This window comes from Bombina bombina, chromosome 7 (assembly GCF_027579735.1).
Source record: "Bombina bombina isolate aBomBom1 chromosome 7, aBomBom1.pri, whole genome shotgun sequence".
Taxonomy (NCBI): domain Eukaryota; kingdom Metazoa; phylum Chordata; class Amphibia; order Anura; family Bombinatoridae; genus Bombina; species Bombina bombina.
The window spans coordinates 548,200,203-548,213,371 of NC_069505.1; the positions used below are offsets into that span (position 1 = coordinate 548,200,203).

General features: G+C 38.1%; 1 protein-coding gene across 1 annotated transcript in view; it reads left to right on the forward strand.

Annotated features, from left to right (window-relative positions):
- The window catches only part of LOC128667001 (zinc finger protein 813), a 78,568-nt gene extending 66,311 nt beyond the window's left edge, over nucleotides 1-12,257 (forward strand). Inside the window, exons 8-9 of the mRNA XM_053721855.1 lie at nucleotides 2,950-3,057; nucleotides 9,877-12,257. Of these exons, the coding sequence (XP_053577830.1) occupies nucleotides 2,950-3,057; nucleotides 9,877-10,589 (821 nt within the window). The 3' untranslated portion in view covers nucleotides 10,590-12,257. The remainder of the gene's footprint in view (nucleotides 1-2,949; nucleotides 3,058-9,876) is intronic.
- The last annotated feature ends 912 nt before the right edge of the window (nucleotides 12,258-13,169 follow it).

Consider the following 13,169-nt stretch of genomic DNA (forward strand, 5'->3'; position numbering starts at 1 on the left):
GACTTTTCATCCGGGGGAGTGGGAACTTCACCCGGAGGTATTTGCCAAACTGATTCATCGTTGGGGCAAACCGGATCTGGATCTCATGGCATCTCGCCAGAACGCCAAGCTTCCTTGTTACGGATCCAGGTCCAGGGACCCGGGAGCGGTGCTGGTAGATGCTCTAGCAGCCCCTTGGGTTTTCAACATAGTTTATGTGTTTCCACCTTTTCCGTTGCTACCTCGACTGATTGCCAGGATCAAACAGGAGAGAGCATCGGTGATTCTGATAGCGCCTGCGTGGCCACGCAGGACCTGGTATGCAGACCTAGTGGACATGTCGTCCTGTCCACCATGGTCTCTACCCCTGAGGCAGGACCACCTAATTCAGGGTCCTTTCAACCATCCAAACCTAATTTCTCTGAGGCTGACTGCTTGGAAATTGAACGCTTGATTCTATCAAAGCATGGGTTTTCGGATTCGGTTATTGATACATTAATACAGGCTCGGAAACCTGTTACCAGAAAAATTTACCACAAGATATGGCGTAAATATTTATATTGGTGTGAATCCAAGAGTTACTCATGGAGTAAGGTTAGGATTCCTAGGATATTGTCTTTTCTACAAGAGGGTTTAGAAAAGGGCTTATCCGCTAGTTCACTAAAGGGACAGATTTCTGCTCCGTCTATTCTTTTACACAAGCGTCTGGCAGAGAATCCAGACGTCCAGGCTTTTTGTCAGGCTTTGGCTAGGATTAAGCCTGTGTTTAAAGCTGTTGCTCCTCCGTGGAGCTTAAACTTGGTTCTTAAAGTTCTTCAGGGTGTTCTGTTTGAACCCCTTCATTCCATTGATATTAAGCTTTTATCTTGGAAAGTTCTGTTTTTGATGGCTATTTCCTCGGCTCGAAGAGTCTCTGAGTTATCTGCATTACATTGTGATTCTCCTTATCTGATCTTTCATTCAGACAAGGTAGTCCTGCGTACTAAACCTGGGTTTTTACCTAAGGTTGTTTCTAACAAGAATATCAATCAAGAGATTGTTGTTCCATCCTTATGTCCTAATCCTTCTTCAAAGAAGGAACGTCTTTTGCATAATCTAGACGTGGTCCGTGCTCTGAAGTTCTACTTACAGGCAACTAAGGATTTTCGACAAACTTCTTCTCTGTTTGTCGTTTACTCTGGACAGAGGAGAGGTCAAAAGGCTTCGGCTACCACTCTCTCTTTTTGGCTTTGTAGCATAATACGCTTAGCCTATGAGACTGCTGGACAGCAGCCTCCTGAAAGAATTACAGCTCATTCCACTAGAGCTGTGGCTTCCACCTGGGCCTTTAAGAATGAGGCCTCTGTTGAACAGATTTGCAAGGCTGCAACTTGGTCTTCACTTCATACTTTTTCCAAATTTTACAAATTTGACACTTTTGCTTCTTCGGAGGCTGTTTTTGGGAGAAAGGTTCTACAGGCAGTGGTTCCTTCTGTTTAATGTTCATGCCTTGTCCCTCCCATCATCCGTGTACTTTAAGCTTTGGTATTGGTATCCCATAAGTAATGGATGAACCGTGGACTGAACACACTTAACAAGAGAAAACATAATTTATGCTTACCTGATAAATTTATTTCTCTTGTAGTGTGTTCAGTCCACGGCCCGCCCTGTCTATTTGAGGCAGGTTCTAAATTTTAAATTATAACTCCAGTCACCACTGCACCCTATAGTTTCTCCTTTCTCGTCTTGTTTCGGTCGAATAACTGGATATGACATGTGAGGGGAGGAGCTATATAGCAGCTCTGCTTGGGTGATCCTCTTGCAACTTCCTGTTGGGAAGGAGAATATATCCCATAAGTAATGGATGACCCGTGGACTGAACACACTACAAGAGAAATAAATTTATCAGGTAAGCATAAATTATGTTTTTTTTTAAAAAATACACTGCCCTCTTCCACCCATTTTAAAAGTAAAATTTTCTCTGAGCTAACGGTTTGAATTGTTCTCCAATCAGCGCTCTACCCATATGGCACTTTTTTTGTAGCTAGAGCGCTGATTGGAGAACAATTCAATCCATTAGCTCAAAGAAAAATTGACTTTTCAAGTGGGCGACAGAGTGTGGGATATTTGAGTTTTATATTAAAAAGTAAGTTATAGCGCAACTTCATTACAACTGATGACTGAAGTTCCATCTAAAATATCACTCACATTCTAGGCCTGTATATTTCACCATTCCTTTCCTTTCCAAAATGCTTGCAGGGTACTTTGCATTTTTTTTTTCCAGCAGTTGCCTCATCTTGCTACAACCTACAAATGATTACTTATAGCAGTCCACAAGCTCATTTACATCTGACATCTGATTGGCTGCAGCAATGGACTTTAAGTGATCGTAAATATTACCTATTTGCTGCCTAGTATATACAATTATTATTAAAATCAGGGACTCTTATACTGATTACATTTTATTAAGACGCTTTATTTGTAAAATATTTACCATTTAGTGATGGTAAACATCGCCGTTCCCCCGCCCGAATCTCATACTTGATTTAGCTGACTAATGAAGAATCCGGCTTCCTTCAATAGTTGTGTGGCCCACGAGCTGGTTGCCAAGTGGGGCACGCAGCGATTGGATGAAGCCGGATTCCTGATTGCTCAGCTAAATCAAGTATGTGATGCAGGCGGAGGAACGGCGCAATGTTTACCATCACTAAATGATAAATATTTTATAAAAAAAGTGTCTTAAAAAAAATATATTCAATAAAAATGCCCCTGGTTTTGATAATAACTTTTTATACTAGGCAGCAAATTAGTTTACAATCACTTAAATTCTAGAGAGCGTATTCCTGATATGCTCTAAAATAGGACCCCTACAAATTGTGCTAACACAATGGCAAGTTTACATGTTTTCTAAACAAATATTTTATTTGAAGATATGCTATACATATATAATAAAAATACTTAAATCCCTCTAACTTTTCCTTTAAATTACAGATACCCAGGATGAAAATCCAGATTTAATGATATTTAATGACGATGGAGGGGAAATTAAGTCTGAAAATGATATTCAGCAGGTCAAAGTCGATCAGGATGCGTATACTGGTAAATTCTCTTAACGTATATCTTACATAAAATATATCTATATCTGTATGTATATATATATATGTATATATATAATTAGGTTTTGGTTTTGTCCGGTATTGTATAAGGATCTTACTAGGAATCTTGACATTTACAGGCGTCATCCTTACTTGTGGGATATTCTCCTCCCCAACAGGAAATGGCAAAGAGCCCAGCAAAGCTGGTCACATGATCCCTCCTAGGCTCCGCCTTCCCCAGTCATTCTCTTTGCCGTTGTACAGGCAACATCTCCACGGAGATGGCTTAGAGTTTTTTGGTGTTTAAATGTAGTTTTTATTCTTCAATCAAGAGTTTGTTATTTTAAAATAGTGCTGGTATGTACTATTTACTCTGAAACAGGAAAGAGATGAAGATTTCTGTTTGTAAGAGGAAAATGATTTTAGCAACCGTTACTAAAATCGATGGCTGTTTCCACACAGGACTGTTGAGAGGAATTAACTTCAGTTGGGGGAAGCAGTGAGCAGACTTTTGCTGCTTGAGGTATGACACATTTCTAACAAGACTCGGTAATGCTGGAAGCTGTCATTTTCCCTATGGGAACCGGTAAGCCATTTTCTTTGTTTAAGTAAAAGAATAAAGGGCTTCATTAGGGCTTAAAAAACTGGTAGACATTTTTCTGGGCTAAAACGATTACTTTACTAAGTATATTTGGCAGATTATTACTTTTAATAGTTGTTAAATCTTGGGGATTGTTTTAATAAAAACGGCAGGCACTGTATTGGACACCTTTTTCACTGGGGGCCTTTTCTAGTCATAGACAGAGCCTCATTTTCGCGCCTCTAATGCGCAGTTGTTTTTGGAAAGCATGGCATGCAGATGCATGTGTGAGGAGCTAAGAACCACTGAAAAAGCTTATAGAAGGCATCATTTGGTATCGTATTCCCCTCTGGGCTTGGTTGGGTCTCAGCAAAGCAGATACCTGGGACTGTATAGGGGTTAAATGTAAAAACGGCTCCGGTTCCGTTATTTTAAGGGTTAAAGCTTTCAAATTTGGTGTGCAATACTTTTAAGGCTTTAAGTTACTGTGGTGAAATTTTGGTGAAATTTGAACAATTCCTTCATACTTTTTCACATATTCAGTAATAAAGTGTGTTCAGTTTAAAATTTAAAGGGACAGTAACGGTTTTATTGTAAAACGTTTTTTGTGCTTTGTTAACAAGTTTAAGCCTGTTTAACATGTCTGAACCATCAGATAACGATGTTCTATATGTATGAAAGCCAATGTGTCTCCCCATTTAAATATATGTGATATATTTGTGTCATAATGTCCAAACAAAGTAGGGATAATAATGCCATAGATATGATATTGCCCAAGATGATTCCTCTAATGAGGGGAGTAAGCATGGTACTGCATCATCCCCTTCTGTGTCTACACCAGTTTTGCCCACACAAGAGGCCCCTAGTACATCTAGTGCGCCAATACTTATTACCATACAACAATTAATGGCTGTAATGGATAATTCTATTGCATGCATTTTTTTCCAAAATGCCTACTTATCAGAAAGCGTGATTGCTCTGTTTTAAACACTGAGGAGCAAGAGGACGCTGATGATATCTTTTCTGACGTACCCTCACACCTATCTGAAGGGGCCAGGAGGGAGGTTTTGTCTGAGGGAGAAATTTCAGATTCAGGGAAAATTTCTCAACAAGCAGAACCTGATATTGTAACTTTTAAATTTAAATTTCAACATCTCCACGCACTACTTAAGGAGGTATTATCTACTCTGGATGATTGTGACAATTTGGTCATTCCAGAGAAATTAGGTAAGATGGACAAGTTCCTAGAGGTTCCGGTGCCCCCCGATGTTTTTCCTATACCCAAGCGGGTGGCGGACATAGTAAATAAGGAGTGGGAAAGGCCCGGCATACCCTTTGTCCTCCCCCTATATTTAAGAAATTAGTTTCCTAAAGTCGACCCCAGAAAGGACTTATAGCATACAGTCCCCAAGGTCGAGGGGGCGGTTTCTACTCTAAACAAACGCACTTCTATTCCTATAGAAGATAGTTGTGCTTTCAAGATCCTATGGATTAAAGGTTAGAGGGTTTGCTTAAAAAGATGTTTGTTCAGCAAGGTTACCTTCTACAACCAATTTCATGCATTGTTCCTGTCACTACAGCTGCGTGTTTCTGGTTCGAAGAACTAGAAAAGTCGCTTAATAAAGAATCTTCGTACGAGGAGGTTTTGGACAGAGTTCAAGCTCTTAAATTGGCTAACTCTTTTTTATTTTAGATGCCGCTTTGCAATTAGCTAGATTAGCGGCGAATAATTCAGGGTTTGCTATCGTGGCGCGCAGAGCGCTTTTGCTTAACATCCCTTTCAAGGGTAAAACACTGTTTGGCCCTGACTTGAAAGAGATTATTTCAGACATCACTGGAGGGCCACGCCCTCCCACAGGATAGGTCTTTTAAGGCTAAAAATAGGCCAAATTTTCGTCCCTTTCGCAGAAACGGACCAGCCTCAAATTCTACACCCTCTAAGCAAGAGGGTAATACTTCTCAAACCAAGCCAGCCTGGAGGCCGATGCAAGGCTGGAACAAGGGTAAGCAGGCCAAGTCACCTGCCACTGCTACCAAAACAGCATGAAGTGTTGGCCCCCGATCTGGGAAGGATCTGGTGGGGGGCAGACTTTCTCTCTTTGCTCAGGTTGGGGCAAGAGATGTTCAGGATCCTTGGGCGCTAGAAATAGTTTCTCAAGGTTATCTCCTGGAATTCAGGGAATTACTCCCAAGGGGAAGGTTCCACGGGTCTCAATTATCTTCGAACAGGCATTCTTACACTGTGTAGAAGACCTGTTAAGCATGGGTGTGATTCATCCTGTTCCATTAGGAGAACAAGGGATGGGTTTTTACTCCAACCTATTCATAATTCCCAAATAAGAGGGAACATTCAGACCTATTTTAGATCTCAAGATTCTAAACAAGTTTCTAAGGGTTTCATCATTCAAAATGGAAACCATTCGAACGATCCTTTCTACCATCCAGGAAGGTCAATTCATGACCACGGTGGACTTAAAGGATGCGTATCATCAGATTGGCTTACGAGACTGCCGGACGGCAGCCTCCTGAAAGAATCACAGCTCATTCCACTAGGGCTGTGGCTTCCACATGGGCCTTCAAGAACGAGGCTTCTGTTGATTAGATATGTAAGGCAGCGACTTGGTCTTCACTGCACACTTTTACTAAATTTTACAAGTTTGATACTTTTGCTTCTTCTGAGGCTATTTTTGGGAGAAAGGTTTTGCAAGCCGTGGTGCCTTCCATCTAGGTGACCTGATTTGCTCCCTCCCTTCATCCGTGTCCTAAAGCTTTGGTATTGGTTCCCACAAGTAAGGATGACGCCGTGGACCGGACACACCTATGTTGGAGAAAACAGAATTTATGTTTACCTGATAAATTACTTTCTCCAACGGTGTGTCCGGTCCACGGCCCGCCCTGGTTTTTTAATCAGGTCTGATAATTTATTTTCTTTAACTACAGTCACCACGGTATCATATGGTTTCTCCTATGCAAATATTCCTCCTTTACGTCGGTCGAATGACTGGGGAAGGCGGAGCCTAGGAGGGATCATGTGACCAGCTTTGCTGGGCTCTTTGCCATTTCCTGTTGGGGAGGAGAATATCCCACAAGTAAGGATGACGCCGTGGACCGGACACACCGTTGGAGAAAGTAATTTATCAGGTAAACATAAATTCTGTTTTTTTTCAAGGGATACTAAACCCACATTTTTTATTTCATGATTCAGATAGAGCATGACATTTTAAGCAACTTTCTAATTTACTCCTATTATCAATTTTTCTTTGTTCTCTTGCTATCTTTATTTGAAAAAGCAGGAATCTATGCAAAAGAGCAGGACCATTTTTGGTTCAGCACTATGGATAGCGGTTGCTGATTGGTGGCTACATTTATCCACCAATCAGCAAGCACAACCCAGGTGCTGAACCAAAAATAGGCCGACTCCTAAGCTTACATTCTTGCTTTTCAAATAAAGATAGCAAGAGAATGAAGATAAATTGATAATAGGATTAAATTAGAAAGTTGCTTAAAATAGCATGCTCTATCTGAAGTAAAAAAGAAAAAAATTGGATTTAGTATCCCTTTAAGTAATAAAATTGCAGCACAAGGTTTTAGAATTGTAATATTTTTTTGCATGAAAACGTTTATGTAAAAAACTGCTTCAATTTTCAGGTGAAATTAACAGGAATAAATAATTGTGTGTAACTGAATACCAGGACCTTATTGCTCACTGGCTTATAGGGACAACTCCAACCGAAAAAAAGTTGGTTTATTCTTTACAGGAACAACCATTTTTTTAAAAAGCAAGGCACTCATTTTGAAACATTATCTTTTCAATTGCACAGAAAACATGTTTGTGTAGCATGTCTCTTTAAGTGAGTGCCAGCTAGATTATAGATATTTTAAACCAGGGCTTGACAAAGCCAGGAGCCAGGGAACCACTAGCTCCTAGAATTTTACGCCTGGCTCCTACAATCTTAGTTATTCTCCATAGATCTATATACTAATACCACTGTCTGGCTCCTAGATGTTCTTCCTGGATTCTTATTTTTTATATTTTTTTTAATAAGGTTCAATATAATCTTATAAACAACAGAATATCAGCAATTGGCATACTGTAAGTTTCAGAGTAACAACAAGTCTTTGTGTAAGATAAATCATAACAGCTATGAAGTACCATAGATATTTATATGACATGTGTAATCATAGTGAACCTTGTGTTTTTTTTTGTTTTGTTTAGTTTTTAGAAGATCTTGGCATATTCCCTGTATAGTAGCTAGCCGCATTCGGGCTTTAAAATTATAGTCATAGGTGAATATTTGCGAGTAATATTATCATTATATATAATGGAGCTAATTGGAAAAGTAGAAATAAATAAAAATTGGAATAGTAGTACTATAACATATAAAGGAAAGGGACTATAAATGTAAAATCAATATGTGTCGCAAATAAAAATTTTAAGGGTATAGATTGTAAGATATATTTTCCTTAGCTTACTAAGTAAACTATATGGGTGGTGGTGGGGGGCTACGAAGTTGGTAAAATAGACGAGTATATTTAAGAAATAGAGAAATAGGTAAGCCCATTTATCCTGTTGGTCTAGCAGTCACAACTATAACAATATTCTTCCTGGATTCTACATTTTAAACAGATTCGTTGACCCCTGTATGAATTGAGATTTTTCAAAATAGGATTTTTGAAAAATATTTTTTTTTTCTGTAAAAACCCATGCAAATTATCTCAGTTTCCAGTAAACAAGACGGAACAGCAAACGGTTAAATCACGATCACAGAAAATCGATTGCTAAGAGTAATCCAGTTTACAAAGGAAAAATTTTTGTAACTGTTATGGAAATGCGAATATGAAATAAAAAGAAAGACCATGAGAACAAGATTGGTAAATGCCATTTCTAGATGTTGCAGTCGAGACTTTTTCCTACTGATCTTGTTAGCTGTTTAAGATATCATGTATCTTTATTAAATACATATACATGTGTAAATAACTATCTCGCTCACGTCCGACGGACAATACAATAGTGATGAATATAGGTTTAATGAATCTAGACCATTTATTCATATATACATCTAAAATGGTGTCTATGGCCATTTCAGAGTTGCACATGCGCAACATTATAGAATGATACCAAATCACAAACATGTCATAAAGGCCAATGGTACACTTCATCAACTCCCTTTGACTTTTGACTTTGGTGCATCTGTTGTCTATATTTAGTCAAAAATGAAGGGTCTGGTTATTGTGATTGCTTAATTCATTGCTGTCCATGCATCGTATGGATCACTTTTCCGATATATTTTGCAATCTTTTTCTTATTCTGAAATGGTGATATTGTTTACATTGTGATTGTTCCCAAGTTTTAAAAGGCATATAGGGAGCTGAAAAAGAGCCGATGAACACAATGTACAATATTGGAATTGTCCCTATAATCTCTCTATATATAGCTTGGGTGTGTCATCCTTTAGCCAATAGCTAATATTAGTTGCCCCTTTCAGCCTGGCTTTTCCTCTGGCCGGCAGCAATCCGCTGCCCGCATTTACTTGTGCACTTGTGTGTAACCCCGCCCCCTGCCCACACACAGCCAATCCTGTGTGGGCAGGAGCTGTCACCCGACCGGGGAGATTGAAATTCTCCACCTAAGAGGTGGAGAACATGGCAGAGAAACAGTGGTCTGATGACCGCTGCTTGATAAATCTTGAGTGCAGGTTCGCTTGTTCGAACCTGCAGTCAAAGGGAGGAGAAGGGCTTGATAAATCAAGCCCTTTAAGTGAATTCTAGCTAGTTTCTGTTGTGTACATATAAATTTATATATCTCATGGTTGGTACAGTAGGATTGTGCATGAATTTGCCTGTAAGATACATTTAATGAAGCCTCTGATCACAGTAATATCAATAAAAAAAGAATGCAGAATTCCAAAGGGCAATTTAGCCCACTTTTCTGTGCAGCCAGGATATTGTTAATTGGCAGTCCATGCCATCCAGCACTGTAAAAATTATGCTTGGGTCTTGGCTTATGTCAGGGGAATCAGAGGGTCTCAGTGGTCTAAGCATGGGGCTTTCGTAATCTGAGTAGGATTTGGGAGGTCTCAAGTTTCCCTAAGAGAAAGATGTACATCAGGATATACCTCTCAATTCAATTCAGTATTGTGCCAAAATCTACAAGACAATTTAGAGGTATAGTGGTGGGTTCGTTTTTATCCTAGAGCGTACTTACACACTTTGTATGTTTACTCATTTTATTTCTTTCGACAGATAACCAAATGAGAAAGGATATATTTGAAGAATCACACTTTACTATTAGTTCATCTGATGACATGATTGAAGATGATACCAGGTTGTCTCAAGACGTTTCTGAGCAAAACCGGTTCAAAGCGTCAACTTCTTTTGAAATGGGAAATTTCTCTTCTGCTTATATGTCTTATCAAAGTGAGGATATGTTTTTAGAAGATGCTACTGAGGCAGGGTACAGAAATATGCAGGTGAAGGCCCTGTACACTATGCCTTTCAGTAGAGAAGTCACTTATGGAAATCCACAAATGCAAACTGATAATAATGTAAATAGCTGCCTTGAATGCGGCATGGACTGCATGAAAAAACATATGGAAGAAAAGGCTTTCAAATGTAATGAATGTGGTAAAGATTTTACATATAGGAGTAGTCTTATCAAGCATTATAAAACACACACAGGGGAGAAGGATTATAAATGCAATGAATGTGGGAAACCTTTTGCTGTCAAATATAATCTGATCCAACATCAGAGAACTCACACGGGGGAGAAACCTCATAAGTGCAACATCTGTGGGAAACGGTTTGCTTACAAGTCCGCATTCAACCAACATAGGAGGACTCACACAAAGGAGAAGCCTCACCTTTGTCCCGAATGTGGAAAATGCTTCACAAGAAAGACAAATCTTGTAAAACACCAAAAGCTTCATACGAGAAATCAGCAGCATATGTTCAATTAAAAGGACAATATACACCGATTTTCATATAACTGCATGTAATAGAAACTACTATAAAGAAGAATAAGCACAGCTACCGATCTAAAAATCCAGTATAAAACCTTTTAAAAACGTACTGAGAAGTTCCCAGTTTAGCACTCTTGGTGAGGTTAGGCTGGGACAACCACTGAAAGGGGCTGAGAAAGCAGAAAGATCAGACCCTCATCTCCCCTGCATATGCGAACAGGAGCAATCAGGAGTCTGTAGACTTGAGTTTACATCTAAAACTTTGGGGCTTGGTTAGGAGTCTGAAAATCATTGTTACAAAAACACTCACAGATGGGCTATATAAATAGATCATCTACATTTACGCAAAGAAAAATCTAGTGTACAGTGCCCATTTAAAGGGGCAACATAGGCTGATATTATTAAAGAGGCTTTTTTTAAGTCAACTTTTCCATATTAACAAAGGACAAAAAGGAGCAATAAAAAAATTATCTTATGTGCTAGAGCATTTCTTTCGTTTCACTGTTGCTTGCCACTAACTGTTTTAAACCCCTTCAAATATGTTATTTAAAGGGGAATTCAATTTGAGTTTTGTGTCCCTTTTAATGCAAATAGAATCTTATATAAAAACTGAACAGATGATTCTGAATGCCTAATGCAATGATACATACACAGTTTTGGCTTTATCCGTTTATTGTTAAAGGGACACTAAACTCAAATTTTTTCTTTAATGATTCATATAGAGCAGCGTTACGCATATTTCTAATTTACTCCTATTAGCAAATTTTCTTCGTTCTCTTGCTATCTTATAAAGCTTAGGACCCATCCCATGTTTGGTTCAGAACCTGGGTTACACTTGCTTATTGGTGGCTAAATGTAGCTACCAATAAGCATGCACTATCCAGGGTACTGAACCTAAAATGGGTCAGCTTCTAAGTTTTACATTCCTGCTTTTAAAAAAAAGATAGCAAGAGAATGATTAACAAATTATAATAGAAGTAAATTAGAAAGTTGCTTAATATTGCTACTCTATCTGAATCATAAAAGAATTTTTTTGGGGGGTTTAGTGTCCCTTTAAAGGGACAGTCTACACCAGAATTTTTATTGTTTTAAAAGATAGATAATCCCTTTATTACCCATTTCCCAGTTTTGCATAACCAACACAGTTATAATAATATACTTTTAACCTCTGTGATTATCTTGTATCTAAGCCTCTGCAAACTGCCCCTTTTTTCAGTTCTTTTGACAGACTTGCAGTCTAGCCAATCAGTGCCTGCTCCCAGATTACTTCACGTGCACAAGCCCAGTGTTATCTATATGAAATTCGTGAACTAACACCCTCTAGTGGTGAAAAACTGTTGAAATGCAATCTGAAAGAGGTGGGCTTCAAGGTCTAAGAAATTAGCATATGAACCTCCTAGGTTAAGCTTTCAACTAAGAATACCAAGAGAACAAAGCAAAATTGGTGATAAAAGTAAATTGGAAAATTGTTTAAAATTACATGCTCTATCTGAATCATGAAAGTTTATTTTGGCCTAGACTGTCCCTTTAAATAATCTATTTTATTGATAGAAATGAACCAACCAATACTTCAGTATTTAAGTTTCTATATGAAGGAAGCATTATAGGCGGGATATAAATATGTAAATATGAAAATATTTTTATAATAAATCACTTGCTGTTGCACATTTGTGTTACACGTGTCCATTTATTCAGAATCTCACATTTTGCCATAGTCTAAGTGGAATTCAAGCTTTGGTCTGAATAATACATATATAAAGGGGTCGAAGGTTTACATAAAGGAACATCTATAATCCAAAAAACAAGCAAACACATTTACCATGACTTATGTTTATAGTGGGCAGTCTTCTAGTACACAGAATGTAGTTCCTTATTTATACTACTGACAACTCCAGTACTCAGCAATAGTTAAAGGATCACTAAATAAAGTGGAATTGAATATTTGACAAATACACAAAGACAATGCAGTAGCACTCATGCTGAATTTGAAATGAGCAGTAGAATATTTTCTGGCAAATTACAATTTTAATCCAATGTTCCCTCTTTCTGTACCATGTGACAGCTATCAGCCAATCACAAAAGGCATATACTTATATACTGTGTATTTTGCACATGCTCAGTAGAAGCTATAGCTTCAGAAAGTGTGCATATACAATGTTTTTTTTTTTTACATTTTAATAATGGAAGTATAGTGGAAAGTTTTTTTACGTTGCATGCTATATCTGAATCATGGAACTTTAATTATGATTTTAGTGGTCCTTTAAAGTGAAATTTAAAGTCAATGCTTTACATATTAACTGAGATTTGTAAAATATTTTCATGCAAAATGTATGTTTTAAAAGCATTTTGTTAATAAAATGTACAGATTTTACAAATCCAGAGCAGTCCAAGGATATGGATAGGTATGCTGACCTGGTGTATTTTGTAGTGCTCAATAAGAGACCAGCTAAAGTATACACTGATGTAATTTAAAGTATGAAAACAATTTTAAATAGTGAACATTAATGCTTACATCTAGTCTTAAAAAAATTGTGAAAAATAAACATCAACTAAACCAGAAGGGAAGTTACAGCATCA